The sequence below is a fragment of the Muntiacus reevesi genome, chromosome 6, assembly GCF_963930625.1.
Source record: "Muntiacus reevesi chromosome 6, mMunRee1.1, whole genome shotgun sequence".
Classification (NCBI taxonomy): domain Eukaryota; kingdom Metazoa; phylum Chordata; class Mammalia; order Artiodactyla; family Cervidae; genus Muntiacus; species Muntiacus reevesi.
Window position 1 is genome coordinate 44,148,225 of NC_089254.1, and position 18,720 is coordinate 44,166,944.

General features: G+C 41.5%; 1 protein-coding gene across 4 annotated transcripts in view; it reads right to left on the bottom strand.

Moving 5' to 3' along the window:
* The window catches only part of SRPK2 (SRSF protein kinase 2), a 236,880-nt gene extending 218,377 nt beyond the window's left edge, over positions 1-18,503 (bottom strand). For 3 of the 4 annotated variants that reach the window (XM_065938561.1, XM_065938560.1, XM_065938558.1), the window contains exons 1-2: positions 18,364-18,503; positions 18,221-18,275 (exon numbers count right to left, since the gene is read on the bottom strand). In XM_065938561.1, coding sequence (XP_065794633.1) covers positions 18,221-18,275; positions 18,364-18,379 — 71 coding nt within the window. In that variant the 5' untranslated portion in view covers positions 18,380-18,503. Of the gene's footprint in view, positions 1-18,220; positions 18,276-18,363 lie in introns of those variants that run through there. The other variant, XM_065938559.1, reaches the window with a different exon arrangement.
* Positions 18,504-18,720: the final 217 nt, after the last annotated feature.

Genomic DNA, 18,720 nt, shown 5'->3' on the forward strand with positions numbered 1-18,720 from the left:
CAGGCAGGAATACTGGAGTGGGGTTGCCATTCCCTTCTCTAGGGGATCTTCCTGACTCAAGGATTAAAGCCGAGTCTCCAGCGTTGCAGACAGATTCCTTACTATCTGAGCCACCAGAGAAGCCCCTAGACTCAGCCTAAACATAATTAAAAAATAAAAAATGAATTTTTAAAACCACTACCAGGATTACCCATTCCTTTTATCACATGTCTTAGTCTCCTCCCGTCCCCTTAGTCTAGTTTCAAATTATAGACCTAGAGATCACCTGCTACAAACAATGACTATCTCCTCATGATTTCTAGATCTAATGGTAATTTTGTTGTTCTAATTCACCACGAGGACTTATCCTTAGACAACGTATGTCCTATTCATAACTTGTAGGCGTTGTTACTGAGATAAAAAAAATTAAGCTGGCCAAAATAATTAAAGACATGATTATATTTAGATACTTAATAAAATTTTATCATAATTCCACAGCTTTTCTTTTTGCCTATTATAGTAAATCCTAAAATACAACTGAAACACCATAAAATGACTAACAGCTGCCACTTAACAGTTTATTATGTACTACACAGATATAATTACTTTATTGAATCCTTACATTTATTCTCTGAGATGTATTATTAGCTCTATTTTAAGAAGAAAAAAATAAGACTTAGAAAAATTAAATAATTTATCTTACACCACTGAGGAAAGAGATGCCTTCAAAACTTGAACCCTAGTCACCTCCTTCTGACAGCAGGATCAGCCTCAGCAAAGAATATTCAAAGAGTAACCAGACTTCAGGAAAATGGGGAAACTATGACTTTATTTAGCTAAGACAGGTTTTGCCTACACCAAGTATCAGCATTCAAACTTTAAGAGTAAAATTATACCCCCTAGGATCCTCTGAAAGGTAAACGTATCCTCAGGTGTCCCTTAACTTGATCGCAAAGACAGTGAAGGTAGTGGGCATCAGTGGAGTCAAGGGGAAGAGAACAGATCTGCTACTACTGTTAAACCTACAGGGTGCTGGCTATCTATTACGTAGATAAAGGATACAGAAAGCCTTAGTGTTGTAGGAACTGAAAAATCAAGTTTCTAAAACTAAGACAGAAAACATAACTGACCCTTAAAAAAAAGAAAACTATCTTACTGTATACTAAAATTTCCTACATAAAGCAATTTCTATCCCACTTCTGCCATATATCCATTCGATAAAACAATTCACGTCCATGTCACATGCTAAGAGCAGTTTCCATCCAAAGGAAAAAAATTGTATTTTCACCTTTCTTTTTCTGACAGTAAAGGAAGGAATTTAAAAATAAGGTTCTTCAGTGTGGAGATTCCTTAAAAAACTGGAAATGGAACTGCCCAGCAGTGGGCATACACACTGAGGAAACCAGAATTGAAAGAGACACGTGTACCCCAATGTTCATCGCAGCATTGTTTACAATAGCTAGGACATGGAAGCAACCTAGATGTCCATCGGCAGACGAATGGATATTAAAGCTGTGGTACATATACACAATGGAGTATTACTCAGCCATTAAAAAGAATCCATGTGAATCAGTTCTAATGAGGTGGATGAAACTGGAGCCTATTATACAGAGTGAAGTAAGTCAGAAAGAAAAACACCAATACAGTATACTAACGCATATATATGGAATTTAGAAAGAAGGTAACGATGACTCTATGTGTGAGACAGCAAAAGAGACACAGACATAAAGAACAGTCTTTCGGACTCTGGGAGAAGGCGAGGGTGGGATGATTTGAGAGGATAGCGTTGAAACGTGTATATTATCATATATGAAGCGGGTCGTCGGATCAGGTTTGATGCATGAGACAGGGTGTTCAGGGCTGGTGCACTAGGATGGGGAGGGGGGTTCTGGATGGGGAACACATGTGCGCCCGTGGCTGATTCATGTCAATGTACGGCAAAAAACACTACAATATTGTAATTAGTCTCCAATTAAAACAAATAAACTAATTTTTAAAAAAAAGAAAGTTGGACACAGGCGCATAGGAAGAACATCATGTGATGATGGAGGCAGAGGTTGGGTGATGCAGCCCCAAGCCAAGGAATGACACAGAAGCTGGAAGAGAAAAGGAAGGACCCTCATCTAGAGACTTCAGAAGGAACTCGGTCATGCTGAGACCTTGATCTCAACTTCCAGCATCTAGAACTGGAAAAGAATAGATTTCTGGGGGCTTCTCTGGTGGCCCAGTGGCTAAGACTGTGCACTCACAATGCAAGGTGTCTAGGTTTGATCCCTGGTCAGGGAATTAGCTCCCACATGCAACTAACGGTCTAGCACACCAAATGCTGCAACTGAAAGATCCTGCGTGCTGTGACTGAGACCCAGTGCAACCAAGTTAATTAGATAAGTAATAAATATATATTTAAAAAAATAAAAATAAGGTTCTTGCAACAATCTCTAGGGGCTAAAAACTTTACCTTCTGTGTTAGTCCCAGAAAGATTTGCTTTCTGCAGACTATATGGTAATTTTGAAAGCCAGTGAATCAGAATCCAGCAGCCTAACCAGCACTAAACTGGCTCAGAAACTAAAGAAAGGTGACCTTAATTAAGTACCTGTTTCTTCAGTCCCCCTTACTACTCCTTCACTGGAACTTCTGCACTGAAGGACAAAAGAAGAAATAAAGGACTGAAGAATTTTAAGCTCTTTTTCAAGAAGCTGCCCTGAAGAAGCACTATAGTAGATGAGGGAAAGACCAAGAGACAGTTTTTCCACTTTACATATAATAGAGTTCTAGGTAAAATTTTATTTTAAAAGCATTCTGCAGGAATTCCTTTGTGGTCCAGTGGTTCGAGTTTTGCACTTCCGCTCTCAAAAGCATCGATTCAATCCCTGGTCAGGAAACTAAGATCCCACAAGCTGCACGGCATGGCTCTCCACCCAAAAAACATTCTCCTACTACAGAGACTGAAAAACACTTGTCCAGGTGCTCTCTAAAGTTCTGGCTATTTTGCTGCATTCTCAGATCCACAACCTAAGGCAATACATTTCAGTTGTGAAAAGAACACAGCCAATTTTATATCAGTGATACAAATAACACTTATAGAAAGTCCCCTACATACATACAAGTTTCACTCCAAGAGCACATTAAGTCCAAAGTTAGCCTTGGTACGCAACCAACCCAACCAGTTACGTAGTACTGAACTGTAAGAGGTTTATAACATTCTCACACAAATAATATTAATACATAAAAAATAAATGAACAACAAAAAAACATTTTAATCTTGGAAAGTACAGTAGTACAGTACAACAGCTGGTATACAGGGGCTGGCTGACATTGAGTGAACAGGCAAGAAGAGTTACTGACTGGAGGAGGGAGACGGTAGAGCTGAAGGATCGTCAGCAATAGAAAACCAACAGCAAGCTGCAATTTCACTCACATCTGACACTGATGGCACACACGATCGCATCTTTGAAAGTTCACAACTTGAACATTCGTATGTAGGAGACTTACTGTACATCCTATTTTAGGATAAAACACATCATGTATCCCATCTCCCGAAAAAAAACTTTCACTGGAATATTCTAGACGTAAAAATAATCACAGACTCCCTGTGTAACTGGTGGGAACAGCTGACTGACAGCAGAAACAGTGGCAGCAAGCTCTGTTCCTTGCACACCAGAAGCAACAGCAGCAGCTGGGGACCAAAGGAAACCCCCGGCCACGGGCGTCCCGAGAGTCAGGCGTCACTGCTCAGCGTACTGTCCTTATCCCTCCCACATCTCAAACTTCTGCTTTCGGGGGTTGGAATCTGTCTTTAATCCACCCACACTACCTAGTTCACACAACTGTCTAGGGGAACATCTACTACACTGAGGTACTACGGGAGACACGGCACCCACACTCTATGCCCCTGTGGGACACACAGCCAAGTTTAAAGCAATCAACAATCTCATACAGATGGTCCCTCTTGTCCCTATCCCTTTAGGATCCACATTCTAAGACCCTAACTTGAGAATTATAAAGCTTAAAAATATTTACATTAAGAATATATCCAAAAAATAGATGGAAAACACACACTCTGGAATTGATAGGTCAACTAATTTTGAACTGAATTCAAGTATCAGGGACAAAACTACATTTTGTAGGATTTATCCAGTAAGGCCAAGGACTCAGCATAAAATATCATATAAGCCCAAGTATAAGCCATGGTCTTTTCCCAAAAAAGTATCCCTCAAAAAAGAGGTAGTTGCCTTAGATTCTAGTCCTTATAAAGTCTTTAAAGAGATAGACTGCTCTCAAGTGTCTTATTTTTAACACAATAAGGCAAAAAAAAGAGAAAAGCTTCCAGAGGAAATGAACAATCAGGATTACAGGAATGCTAGGTTTGATGGCATAATGGAGAATGACATAATGATCATTCCTAGAGAAGCCTGACTCAGATGAGACTTGGTCAGACAGAGAAGAGAGGGAAGGGACACTCTTTACTGATGACTGATTGGGGCACTGTCTGAAATCACTTTAATCAATACTAATTTGGGATGCTTAGAGACATCAACCCAATAAAATCAATTTAAAAACAGGCAAATAATTCCAACATATTTTTGGAATTAGAAAAATCCTTCAAGCTAGGCTTCAGTAGTACATGAACCGAGAACTCCTAGATGTATGAGCTGGATTTGGAAAAGGCAGAGGAACCAGAGATCAAATTGCTAACATCCGGTGGATCACAGAAAAAGCAAGGGAATTCCAGAAAAATACCTACTTCTGCTTCATTGACTCAACAGACTGATTCCAAATAGGAAAAGGAGTACGTCAAGGCTGTATATTGTCACCCTGCTTATTTAACTTTATATGTAGAGTACATCATGAGAAACACTAGGCTAGAAGAAGCACAATCTGAAATCAAGACTGCCGGGAGAAATATCAATAACCTCAGATATGCAGATGACACCACCCTTATGGCAGAAAGTGAAGGTGAACTAAAAAGCCTCTTGATGAAAGTCAAAGAGGAGAGTGAAAAAACTGGCTTAAAGCTCAGCATTCGGAAAACTAAGATCATGGCATCTGGTCCCATCACTTCATGGGAAATAGATGGGGAAACAGTGTCAGACTCTGTTTTTTGGGCTCCAAAATCACTGCAGATGGTGACTGCAGCCATGAAATTAAAAGACACTTACTCCTTAGAAGGAAAGTTATGACCAACCTAGATGGCATATTAAAAAGCATATTTGCCATCAAAAGTTCGTCTAGTCAAGGCTATGGTTTTTCCAGTGGTCATGTATGGATGAGAGTTGGACTGTGAAGAAAACTGAGTGCCAAAGAATTGATGCTTTTGAACTGTGGTGTTGGAGAAGACTCTTGAGAGTCCCTTGGACTGCAAGGAGATCCAACCAGTCCATCCTAAAGCAGATCAGTCCTGGGTGTTCACTGGAAGGACTGATGCTGAAGCTGAAACTCCAATACTTTGGCCACCTCATGTGAAGAGCTGACTCATTGGAAAAGACCCTGATGCTGGGAGGGATTGAGGGCAGGAGAAGAAGGGGACGACAGAGGATGAGATGGTTGGATGGCATCACCGACTCAATGGACATGAGTTTGAGTAAACTCTGGGAGTTGGTGATGGACAGGGAGGCCTGGCATGCTGCAATTCATGGGGTCACAAAGAGTCAGACACGACTGAGCGACTGAACTGAACTGAAAGGTTTTGACTATGTGGATCACTACAAACTGTGGAAAAGTCTTAAAGGGATGGGAATACCAGACCTGCCTCCTGAGAAAACTGTATGCAGGTCAATGATTAACAGAATCGGACACGAACTGGTTCAAAATTGAGAAAGGAGCAGGTCAAGGCAGTATACTGTCACCCTGCTTATTCAATTTCTATACAGAGTACATCATGCAAAATGTCAAGCTGGATGAAGCACAAGCTGGAATCAAGACTGCTGGGAGAAATATCAACAGCCTCAGATATGCAGATAATACCACTCTAATGGCAGAAAATGAGGAGTGAGGAGGAACTAAAGAGCCTCTTACGAGGGTGAAAGAAAAGATTGGAAAAGCTGGCTTAAAACTCAACACTCAACAAACTAAGATCGCGGCATCTGGTCCAAGGCAAATAGATGGGGGAAAAAATGCAAACAGTGACAGAATGACAGACTTTATTTTCTTGGGCTCCAAAATCACTGCAAACAGTGACTGCAGCCGTGAAATTAAAAGATGCTTGCTCCGTGGAAGAAATGCTATGACAAACCTAGACAGCATATTAAAAAGCAGAGATATCACTTTGCTGACAAAGGTCCGTATAATCAAAGCTGTGGTTTTTCCAGTAGTCATGTACAGATGTGAGAGCTGGATCATAAAGAAGACTGAGTGCCAAAAAACTAACACTTTTGAACTGTGGTGATAGAGAAGACTCCCGTGAGTCCCTCAGATAGCAAGAAGATCAAACCAGTCAAACCTAAAGGAAATCTACCCTGAATATTCATTGGAAGGACTGATGGTGAAGCTGAAGCTTCAATACTCTGGCCATCTGATGCAAAGAGCCAATTCACTGGAAAAGACTTTGATGCTGGGAAAGATTGAGAGCATCAGAAGGAAGGAGTAACAGAGGATGAAATGGTTGGAGGGTAACACCAACTCAATGGACATGAGTTTGAGCAAACTCTGGGAGATAGTGAAAGACAGGGAAGCCTGGCGTGCTGCAGTCCACGGGGTTTCAAAGAGTCGGACATGACTTTGCTATACACAAATCTTTTTAAAAATTTTTTTGAAAAGTAAGTCAATCGTTAAATGGTAACAAATGCAATTCCAAACAATAAATGAAGGAAAAACAAAAAGGCTTCAGAGTTTTGCAAAAAGCTCGTTATACCTGGATAAAATATCCAGTGTCAGTATCATATACGGATTCAAGGATGATACATCTCAGTTTGGACTCTGTATTACCTCTGTATGTGCTCTCTCTGTATTACCTTCACAGCTTTTCTATAAATTTTAATTGTTCTAGGAAATAAAGTTTTTAAAGAAATCAGATTTGGGAGGCAAGGAATGAGGAGAGGGTGAACTGGAAGATGTCAAAGGTACAAACTTCCAGTTATAAGATAAATAAGTATAGAGAAGTAATGTACAACATGACTATAGTTAATCATGTACATACATGACTGCATGGTATACAGCAAAGTTGTGGAGAGCGATCCTAAGAGCTACCATCACTAAGAGAATTTTTTCTTCTTTCTCTTTATCTATATGATATGATGGAAGTTAACTAAATCTACTGTGGTAATCATTTCTCAATTATGTATATCAAACTACTGTGCTGTATACCTTAGAGTTACACAAAAATTTATGTCAAGTATTTCTCAATAAAACTGAGGGGAAGTTGTTTTTTTTGGGGGGGGGAAGTTTTTAAAAATACGTATCATGTGTTCTGGAAAAAAGCTGATTCAAAACGCACTTTTCAACATGTTTTTTAAAAAAATTTATTTTTATAAACAGAAAAATAAAGACAGTAGTGAATCTTCATAACCAAGTACTCAGCTTCTGCAGTTTCACAATTTTGATAACTTTTTCCAGCTTTACTGAGGTACATAACTGACAAAATTATATACATTCAAAGTGTACAACATAAATCGACATACATATCTTTGTGAAATGATTACCACAATCAAGTTAATTAACACAGCCATTACTACACATATTTCCATTTTTTGTGTGGTGAGTGAAAAAGCATTTCTAATGATAAGTCACTGATGTTACAAATGTGCAATGTCTGAATAAAACTGCTTCATGAAACATGAGGTACTTTAAATTAATGTATTGGGGAAGATGTTTCAGAAAAACCCAAATGAACTTTTTGGCCAACCCAATATAATGTGTGCATTTAAATGTATTTGGTAATTTAGATATTAAATATCATAAGTAAACATTTAACTACTCCATCTATATCTATAAAATTTTTATTTCCAAGTTGTATAAAATTTTAAATTTCTCACTGGGGAATTAGGGGACTTATAACCAAAGCTGTCTTTTAGTCAGGTACATGAAAAATTTTCTAGCACAATCTGAAATGTTCCCTTGGAGACATACACAACAAAATAGAGCACCCCTACCAAAACAAAGGAAAGAAAGGGGAAAAAAAAAAAGGCTAATAGCTATCCACACAAACCAGGAGTCTAGATTAGGCTGTGCTACCTTTATCCTTGGCTGACAGTGCTCCTGGAATCAAGGCAGGGTACAAGCTTAAAAACCTGGCAACTCCAGGTAATGACTTAAGAAATACTTTATCTACCTGGACTAGACCATGAGACAATGACAGGTAAGAAAGGAAGAGAAGGAAGGAGTGAGAGATGGAGGCGGGAGGAAGGAAAGAAATACCCACCTCTGAAATATAAAAGTCATCAATGATGAACCAAATTAACAAATCTAATGAACTCTTCTCAAATCTCAGTTTCCTTAAACTTCCTTCTCCCATTTATTTATCCTCTTTAAACTGATCGTTAGCTTCCTTTGTCTTATTTTGTCCAATGGAATTCTCCAAGTTTCAGGCTCCAGACCTCTTCTCTCTGCCCCCTTCTCTTCAGTAAGCTGACACTGCTGTCCTAACTGTCCTCAAAGGTATATTCTAAGTCCCAGCTTCCCACCCGTATACCAACTCCCCATAATGTACCTTTCCTTTGGATAGATGTCACTTCAAATACAGTGTGCTGAAAACAAAATCTCTTGCCCATCTCCAGACAGTCCCAACTTTCTTAATCCTCATTAGGTACAACATTTTCAGTCAAACTTTGTCATTGTTCTTTTACTGCTTTCCTCTTCACATCCTATAATTAGCTAGTTCTAGCCCTGGTGACTCTTAAGAACATTCCAAAATTGGGAGTCTTAAAAAGATTCACTGTCACTGACTTAATATTTCCATTTCTAAGATTCCATATAATCTAAGATAATCTGAAATGCAGAGATGTTCACTGAAATATTATAATGCCTGACAGCATTTTCTACCAACAAATATTCAAACAAATTAAGCAGTTAGTAAATTAGAATATTACTGTCATTAATAATTGGTTATGAGAAAATATTAAGAATAATAAAAATATTAATGACAAAATAGCAAATAATGACAGAAGGATACAAAATCATGTATGAGATAATTAAATAACACACAAAAGAAACAAGGATTAAAAGGAAACTAGAAAGAAAAATACCAAAATATTAACAATTTTTCATTTGTGAGCATCTTGCTAGATGGTGACAATGTAAGTCATTTTTGTCTTCTTTTTCTTCTTTCTTTTTGGCTCTGCCATGAGGGATCTTAGTTCCCCAACCAGGGATCAAACCCAGGCAAAAACAGCCCAAAAAATTCTGAAACCAAGAATGGCAAAGGGTATATGGGAAATGTGGGAGGGCCCTTGCCCTACGAAAGCCTAAAAAGTGCTCAGAACTACAGCAATTAAAACAATAGGGAACTAAAGCAGGAACAGAGAAGTCAACATCTCAATACTTATATATAGAGAGATGCAAAAGAGTTGGGATGACGAGACAAATCATTTTGAAAAAAAAGCAATAACCAAATCCTAATAACTGCAGCCAAACTATACTGAACATTACCATGAGTACACAACCTTAGGGCCAGAGGTCTTCTCTATCTGGATTTTCCAAAGACAATATGGCATGTGCCCATATCATGTACCATGTAAGATTCCAACAAAGTCTAGGAGCATGCTTTTATGCATTTATTGTTTTTAGGGGCATGCTTTTAAAACATGCAGCCTACAGCCTTCCTCAGAGGAAGAAGATAGCCTCCTCCTGTACAAAACAGACCTGTGCTCTAATCCCATCCCCTCCTGTCAATTCAAGGCTTTTGCTCCAAATGCCTCGTTAGTATTTTCTACTAGCTCCTAGTCATTCGCTTACATTTAGCAGGGGGAAAAAACACTTCTCAAGAACCACTCCCTCTTTACCTTTTCTCCTCGACACAAAGAAAGCTTATTTAACTAGTAATCTTTAAAAAGAAAAAAAAGAAAAAGATTACCCCTGTCATCACATTCACTCATGGGGCGGCAGGTCTCTGTGTCCAAACGCACTGTGCTGAGGCTGCTCCAGCTGTGGGCTCTAACAATTTACTACTTGCCAAAGTCAAAAGGCCAACACTAAGGTTCATCTCACTTGAATTTTTTTTTTTTTACCCTCGCAGATTGTGCTCTACTGACCATTCCCTTCTTGAAATGTCCTTGGTAACTGTGAATCAGCTTTCTCCTGGCTCTCCTATCCCTCTGCCTCTTCTTTTACCCTACCTACGGCTTTCTTTTCTACACGTTCAACACCTTCAGCCAGCTGCCACCAACAACTCCAGTTACCACTTCTAACCAGAGTTCTTCCCAGTGCTCTAGCAGTCAACACTGACCAATACCTCTAACTGGAAGTGAACCAGACACCTCTAACTGCCTAACAAAAGCCATCATTAGCTTTTTCCAAAGCTGCTGCACATTCTCTACCTTGAGGAATGGCAACGCCATCCACAAATTTAGCTAATTCAGAAACCTGGGGTTCATCTTCTCACTCTCCTTTGACATTACACATTCAATCCAGTGAAGTCTACTCCCTCATACCTACCAGTCTCCTGGAGCCTCCTGCAACTGCCCCCGATGGATCTCTTGCCTCTAAGCCATTCCCCACACAGCAGCTAGAGTAATCTTTCTAGAACATCTCAATCTGCACTCTCAGCAAACAACCCCACTCAGCACTCACCACTCACCACACCTGCACCCCAGTCTTACCTCCCTGATTGATATTTCAGGAATTCAAGCATGCCACTTACACCCCCACATGTTAACATCAACTGCAATGAAGCTTCTGCTTGGAAGACCTTCACCCTGCCCCCTCCTATTTACTTGGCAAATTTTTATTGGCTCTTCAAGATCCAGTTTAATACAACTCTCTGTAAATCTACTAAAAACTACTGAACTGTACACTTTAAGCAGATGAACTATATGGTATGTAAACTAGATCTCAACAAAACTCATAATTTTTTGTAAGAAATAAGGCTTACATTCCTTTTTTTTTTAATAGGTAAAAGACAAAACAGGCACTTCACAAAACAGAAAATTCAAATGACCAATAAACATACAAAAAAATGTTCAAAAGCATCACTCAGGCAAATGCAAATTAAAACCTCAGTGAGACATCAGTACACAACCAGAATAGCTAAAATTAAAAAGAAGGACACGATCGAATATTACAAAGACATGGAACAACTGAAACCCCATACATTGCGGGTGGGAATGTAATGCAGTTCAATCAGAACTATTTCATGAAGCTGGGAAAAATATCTTTGCAAGACTACTAAGTATACACCTCTTCTATAACCTAGCAATCTCACTGCTAGAACATATCTCCAATAGAAACAACTGCAAACGTCCACAAAGAGACATGTACAAGAATACTTGTAGCTGCTTTATTCATAATGAATAAAAACTGAAGGAAAAAAATCGTGGTAGTATATTCATTCAATGGACTATCAGAAAGTAGAAACAACAGACTAAGGGTACACTCCTACTTGCAACAGTACAGACCAATCTCACAGATACAATGTTGCATGAAAGAAGCTGGAACCTGAAGTATATACCATACAATTCCATTTATATGAAGTTCAAGAACAGACAAAACTAACCAATAATGACACGTGCCAGGAAAGTGGTTACCTCTGGGCAGCAGGATATAAACTGGGGAGAGGTTTGAGGAACCATATAGTGGGTTCAATCCCTTGATCTGGAAGATCCCCTGGAGTAGGAAACAGAACCCACTCCAGTATTCTTGCCTGGAAAATTCCAAGGACAGAGAAGCCTGGCAGGCTACAATCCAGGGTGTCACAGAGTCAGACACCACTGCAAGACTGAGCACACACAGAGTACTGGAAGAGTCGGCATTCTGATCTGAGTGGTGGTGACAAGGATATAAATGAACATAAAAATCATCAAGCTAGATACTGAAAATTAGAGCTCTTTACTGCGTTACTATACACACATGTATGTAGATATGCTATAGCTCAATTTTGAAAAAACAAATATATGCATAAGCAAACTATAATTAACAGTACTGCACTATATACTTGGAAGTCAAGAGCAAAGAGCTTAAATGTTATATCCACAAAAGAAAAAAGTAATTATACGAGAGGATGAAGGAAGCATTAACTAATCTTAATGTGGTAATCATTTCACAGAGGTTTCCCTGGTGGCTCAGCAGTAAAGAATCCGTCTGCCAATGAAGGAGATAAGGGTTCAACCTCTGGGTCGGGAAGATCCCCTGGAGAAGGAAATGGCAACCCACTTCAGTTTTCTTGCCTGGGAAATCCCATGGACAGAGGAGTCTGGCAGGCTACAGGCCGTGGGGTCACAAAGAGTCAGATATAGGACTTAGCGACTAAACAACAAATCATTTCACAATAATATACATACACCAAATCATGTTGTACACCTTAAACTTACAAACATATGGCAATGATGTCTTAATAATAATAAAGCTTGAAAAAATATGCAGATAAAAGGATAATGCATCAAACATACATATACACATATAATTCAATTATTTAAAGACAAAAATATGTACATATAAAAAGATAACACACCAAAATAACTGGTGAAACTACAATGGACGTCTATTTCTTTAAACTGTTTTATACTATTTTTTTCCTTTTGAGCCGCGCCACACAGTTTGCAGGATCAAGTTCCTGACTCGGGATCTAACCTGTGCCCCCTGCGTGGAAGCTCCAAGTCCTAACCACAGGATTGCCAGGGAATTCCCCGAATTTTCTACCATGACCATATTACTTTTATCATGTAAAATTAAGCTATTCATTAAAATAACAATAAAGTTAAAATCCAACAAGATCTCTTTCTAACAATCAAAGCACCACTGTACCTAAATCCTACGGCACTCATCACACCATTCTGCAACGGTCTGTGCCCAGGTAATCGCCCCTACTTGCCAGTTACCACAGGGATTTATCTTATTCTCTCTAGCATCCAACACACTGGCGAGCACTAGGTATCTGCTTCATATATATTGGTTGTATTGAACAGCTTTGTTGGTATATAAAAATAATTGTTAAATACACAACAGTATAATAAAGTTAAGAAGTCAAAAATGAGTGATTTCCTTCCATAGGAGGAATTTCAAAGTCATGGGCTTGTGAGCTTGAGCTTATACTACAGGGTACAGTTGAGGCTTACCTGCTGCTGCTGCTAAGTCGCTTCAGTCGTGTCCGACTCTGTGCGACCCCATAGACGGCAGCCCACTAGGCTCCTCTGTTCCTGGGATTCTCCAGGCAAGAACACTGGAGTGGGTTGCCATTTCATTCTCCAATGCATGAGAGTGAAAAGTGAAAGTGAAGTCGCTCAGTCGTGTCCGACTCTGTGCGACCCCATGGACTGCAGCCTACCAGGCTCCTCCGTCCATAGGATTTTCCAGGCAAGAATACTGGAGTGGGTTGCCATTGCCTTCTCTGTGAGGCTTACCTAGTAAGATATAAACTTGGATGACAGCATTCCTAAACTGCCTCACTTGTGATTTACTGACCCAATTGCACCAATCCCATGCCTACCATTTTCTGTGGCAGTCAGAACTCATACATACTGTAAGAATACAGATAACCAACCAGCTCCACCAGCCAATAGAAAGTTAAGAGCCCGAAGGATACAAAATCCCATCACCAATACCATATATACAGTTCACAAATATGCAGAGGAGAACAGAGAGAGAGAGAGAGAGGGACAGACACCAACGGACCAAGTTGCTAACTTGCTAGAAAGTCAAAATGCAAACTAAGTCCTCCAGCAATCATACTCTTGGGTACCCTACATAAGTGGAAAAAACATGTTTACATTAAAAACTTATACAGGAATGTTTAGTGGGTTTATAAACTATCCATGTGTCTGTCCTTCAACGGATGAATGAATAATGGATAAACAAACTGTGGTATAGTCACGCAGTGAAATGCTACTGAGCAAGAGCAACAGAAAGAAGTGACCAATACACCAGCAACAAAGATGAGACGCAAGGGCACTATGCTGCCTGAGAAAAGTAAATCTCAAAAGGTTACATACTCGGAATTCCTGGTGATCCAGTGATTAAGACTCCATGCTTCCAATGCAAGGGCACAGGTTCAATCCCTGGGTAGCAAACTAAGATCCCATATGTCCCACAGTGCAGCCAAAATACAGATAGTAACTTAAAAAATAGTAATAATTTTAAAAGTTGCATACTATATGATTCCATTTATACAATTTTTTCAAAGTAGCAAAATTACAGTGATGAACAGATCAGTGCCTATGGGGGGCTAGGGCTAAAGAGAGAATATGATTACTAAAAAGTACAAGAGAAGTTACCTTGTGATGATGAAACAGTTCTGCATACTGCATGGTGATGATTTCACAAGTGAGAAACACTTGATAGAACTGCACACATACACAGTGCATGTAAAAACTAGCAAAACCTTACTTGGGTTAACAGTACTGTGTCCAAGTCAATTTTCTGGTTGTGACAATGTTCTAGGTTATAGAATATATTACCACAGGGGAAAGATGGACAAAGGGAACACTGGGAACTCTGTACTGTTTTTGCAACTTCCAGCAAATTATACTATTTCAAAATAAAAAGTCTTAATTTAAAAAAAGGTGTTAAAAAATTTTTAGCCAAAAAAGTTTAAAACACAAATGTTCAACTAAAACACAGTATACCAACACAATAAAATGTTACTTGGCAATATAAAGGAATGAAATACCAATACACACTATAACATAGATGAACCTTAGAAATATTATGCTAAGAGAAAGCAAGCAGACAGAAGATCATATATTGATGATTTTATTTATATGAAACATCCAGAATACCCAGACTTATAGAAACAGAAAACAAGTTAGTGACTGCTGTGGGCAAGGGAGAATGGGAAGCAACAACTACGGGGTTTCTTTTTTGAGGCGATATAAATGTTCTGGAATTAGACAATAGTTGCACAACTTTGTAAATATATTTTTTAAAAAAGCAAATTGCATACTTGAAAAACTAAACTTTTTAAAAATAAAATTTTATGATATGTGAATTGTGTTTCAAGAAAAAGTTGCACGTGAGGAAAAACACTCTTTTACTCTTTAAATTAAAAAATTGTATACAGTTGCACAGGCCCCAAAGGTAAAGTCTATCACAAGACATGTGTTTTATCCAATTCTTAAGGTTTTACTGGTGCTTGAATGACACTGTAGTTCTTCCCTGCTCCCTGTTACAAAGCACCACAGTTAATAATCAGCAAACTAAAATCAGTGACAATCTGACAAGCTAACAACCTCAGCTGAAATATCTTAATCTCATTTCTCACAACTACAAATACTAGCATTCTAAAAAAGGAGCCTACACGAAGTGGTTCAAGTCATAAAAACTCACAGAACTGAACTGAATTAAAATGAAGTGGCACTTGTACATACAAGCATATAATGATAAAAGTAGATCATACTGCATCAAGCCAGGCCTATATAGTCATAAAATTCAAGTGTGCCAGTCATTATACTAATACAGTTTAAAATTAGATCTATTACTCCCTCTCCTGCTCTGGAAAACTAAGTAAAAACCAAAAACACTGGGCATCTGGAGACCTGAATTTTGGTTCAAACTAAGCTAATTGTGTGACCTTATTCTCTATTGGAGCTGTCTGTAAAATGAGGAAAACCTCTGAGGCTACCAGTCTCCTCAAGTCCCTCCACCATCACTTCTCTCCCCACATCACTTCAAATCACCAGAGTTGTCCCCTATTATACGGAAGGCAAGCTCTCAGTGCATAGTTCTTCCCACCACTCATAATCCATTCTCCACATTAACAGCTAGTAGACTATTTTTAAAATAGGAATCAGATCCGCCCACTGCTACCTGTGTGCCTCTCAAGGGCCTACAAGGCCAGGCCCTACCCATTTCGACTCCTCCGAAATCACCATCCTCTCCAGTAGCACTCTAGCCACTCCGATCTTTGGGTTCCTCCGACATTCCTAGCCCATTCCTCCCCAGGGCCTTTGCCATACTCCCATCTTCTCTTTATTCTAAATTCTTTTCAAATGCCACCTCCTCAGAGAACTGAGAGTGAGCTCTGGTCTCAGTCTGCCTGGACTGAACTTATAGCTGGACATGTTGTTTACTCATGCTATGTCTTTGCTTCATCTGTAAAGTGGTGGTAACTACAGTGTCTGCCTCACAGGATTATCACCAGGGATAGATACATGAAAACAGAGCAGCAAATTGACTGGCACAGTTTTCAAATGTTATCTGTCACTGTACTTAGGGCACCCCATCTTCACTTTCTATCTTCAGGACATTATCCAGAATCGTCTTCTTTATCATCGGTTCTGAAGCCCCCAAACAGATAAAGCTTCATAAACTTTGCTTTTCTTGCTCAAAGCTCTACCAATATATTCTAGAAAAGGCATACAAATACTTGTTGAATATATGAATAAAGCAATGATATCAAGGATTTCTTTAAAATAATACTGCCATGATTCAAAGAATTAAGTGAAAAATGACACTGCCTCAATCAAACAGATATACATATATCCATCCCTCACACAAAGAGCCATCCCCAAAACTAAGGGCATGCATTTTTTTCCAACTCCTTTTAACTTTTCTGAACAAAATGGGCTATGTAGGAAGAAATGCTTAAATTTCAAAGTCGTGACCAAAACTCAAGAGCCACAACACTATAGTTCTCCTTACTTATGGGCTAAATTTCCATCATTCACGAAAGGAAACCTCAAATATAAGATTGATTGATAGCGTTAATTTTTAAAGTACCTAAATCTACCAAATATCCACTGCGATTTAAAATCTTAAGAATTCAATTTTTACCCACCAATTTAAGCCCTTAATAAATATGTTTTCCTCATTCTAGTAGTAGGCTTGTTTGAGGGCAGGGTGCTTGTTTTTAAGAAAGACTTTATTATATAGTTATCAACATTTTGTGACATCCTGAACATACGTTCAAGTAAACATCATGATACATCACATTAGGAATGACTTAAGGAGCTTTCATAGACGCCAGCAATGGTTATGAAATTCGCTAGACAGACCCCAAAGTGAATGGGAAGGGGAAAAGTCTAAGACGCTGCAGGCCAGTGCCCCAAAGAAAACAAACCAACGAGAAATGCTTCGTGATTTTATTTAAAGATGATCACGGATTATCCCTATAATACCAAAAAAACACAGAGTATTTCTTGCTCAAATGGAAGAGTGAAGCCACAAATCCAGGAGGAGGAGTAAAGATTCTTCAAAATTAGGGGAAAAAAGGGGAAAGGAGACGCGGCGGCGCTCTGCGGTCTCGGAACAGCTCTCCAGGAAAGGCTTCCCGGGCGCCGGCCGCTCCCACTCCGGTCCGCGGCCAAGCTGGAGGTGGCTGGCGGCTGGCACGTTTGAAATATCACCACCCTATTCATCTCCTCCCGGCACAATGAGGGGCTGGGCAGCCGCGCCGGGGACCGCCTGCGCACACGCCCACCCGCCCCGCGCAGCCCAAGACCCGGGCGCAGCCGCGGCTCAGCGAAGTCACGCTCGGCCCGGGCAGAAAGTTTCGGGGGAAAAAAAAAAAAACCCAAGCACCGAAACGCACAGGTCTCGGAGCTGAATTCGCGCCAGGAACACGCCCGAGGCAAACCACTTGACAACCAGCTCGGGTTTTCAGCAAAAAGGCCGAGAGGCGGGGGCCGAGGAGGAAGAGGAGACAACATGCATACACATACATACACATACACACTCACTCACTCAGTCACACACACACACACACACACTCGCACTCGGCTCCTCTTCCTCTAGCGCCCCGGCGTCCAGGTGGGAGCGATGCCGCAGCCTCACGACCGGACGCGGCGCCGGACGCCAGCGCCCCTTCCTGGAAGGCCCGCGACCCCCCGGCCAGCTAGGAGAGCAAGGGGAGGGTGCGCACGCCCCACGCCCCCTCGCCCGTGCGCCCCCGACGGCCGCGGCGACAGGAGGCCGGAGAGGCCTGGGGTCCGGGGATGCTCAGCCGGCCGGCCGCGGGCTCGCGTGCGCCCCTCCCCCGCCCTCCCGCCCCTCCCCCCGGGCCGCCCGCGGGGCGCGCAGGAGGCGAGCGCCAGCGTCCCGGGGGATCAGCCCGCCCGCCCGCCGGCTCCAGGAATCCGGGCAACTTTCCCCTGCTCGGTCGCGGGCAACCCCCGACAGGGCGGGAGCGGGCGTCTGGGGACTGGCGCTATGTAGACTCACTTTTTCGGATGTTTCTCCCTTTTCGGCCTCCGCTTTCGGGCCTGAATGGCCAGCACTGAGGAAAGAAGACACACATTAACGGTCGGGCAGGCCGGCCTGCGGGGCCACGTGGCGGGGAGGAGGGGACGCCGTGGGCCACTCACCTTTCCGGGAACTCATCCCGACGCGGCGCCAGAGGGGCGGGGGGCTTCGCGGCGGCGGCGGCGGCGGCGGCGGCGGCGGCAGCGACGCGGGAGCCAAGCCGAGCTGCAGCCTTCAGTCGCTCCGCCGGCCGGGAGGAGGCGGGAACCGCGCCTGCGCCGCCGCCGCCGCCGCTCCCGCGGGGGGCCCAGAAAAACCCGCCCCCGGCCGGCCCCGCCCCCGCCCCCGCCCCCACTCGCCGGGTGGGGTCGAGACCCCCGTGCCGGTCCCCCCGGCGCGCCCCGCACCCACGCGACTGGTCCACCTGTGCGGAAGTGACCCCCCCCCCCCGACCACCGCCACTCCCTCCCAACGCCGCC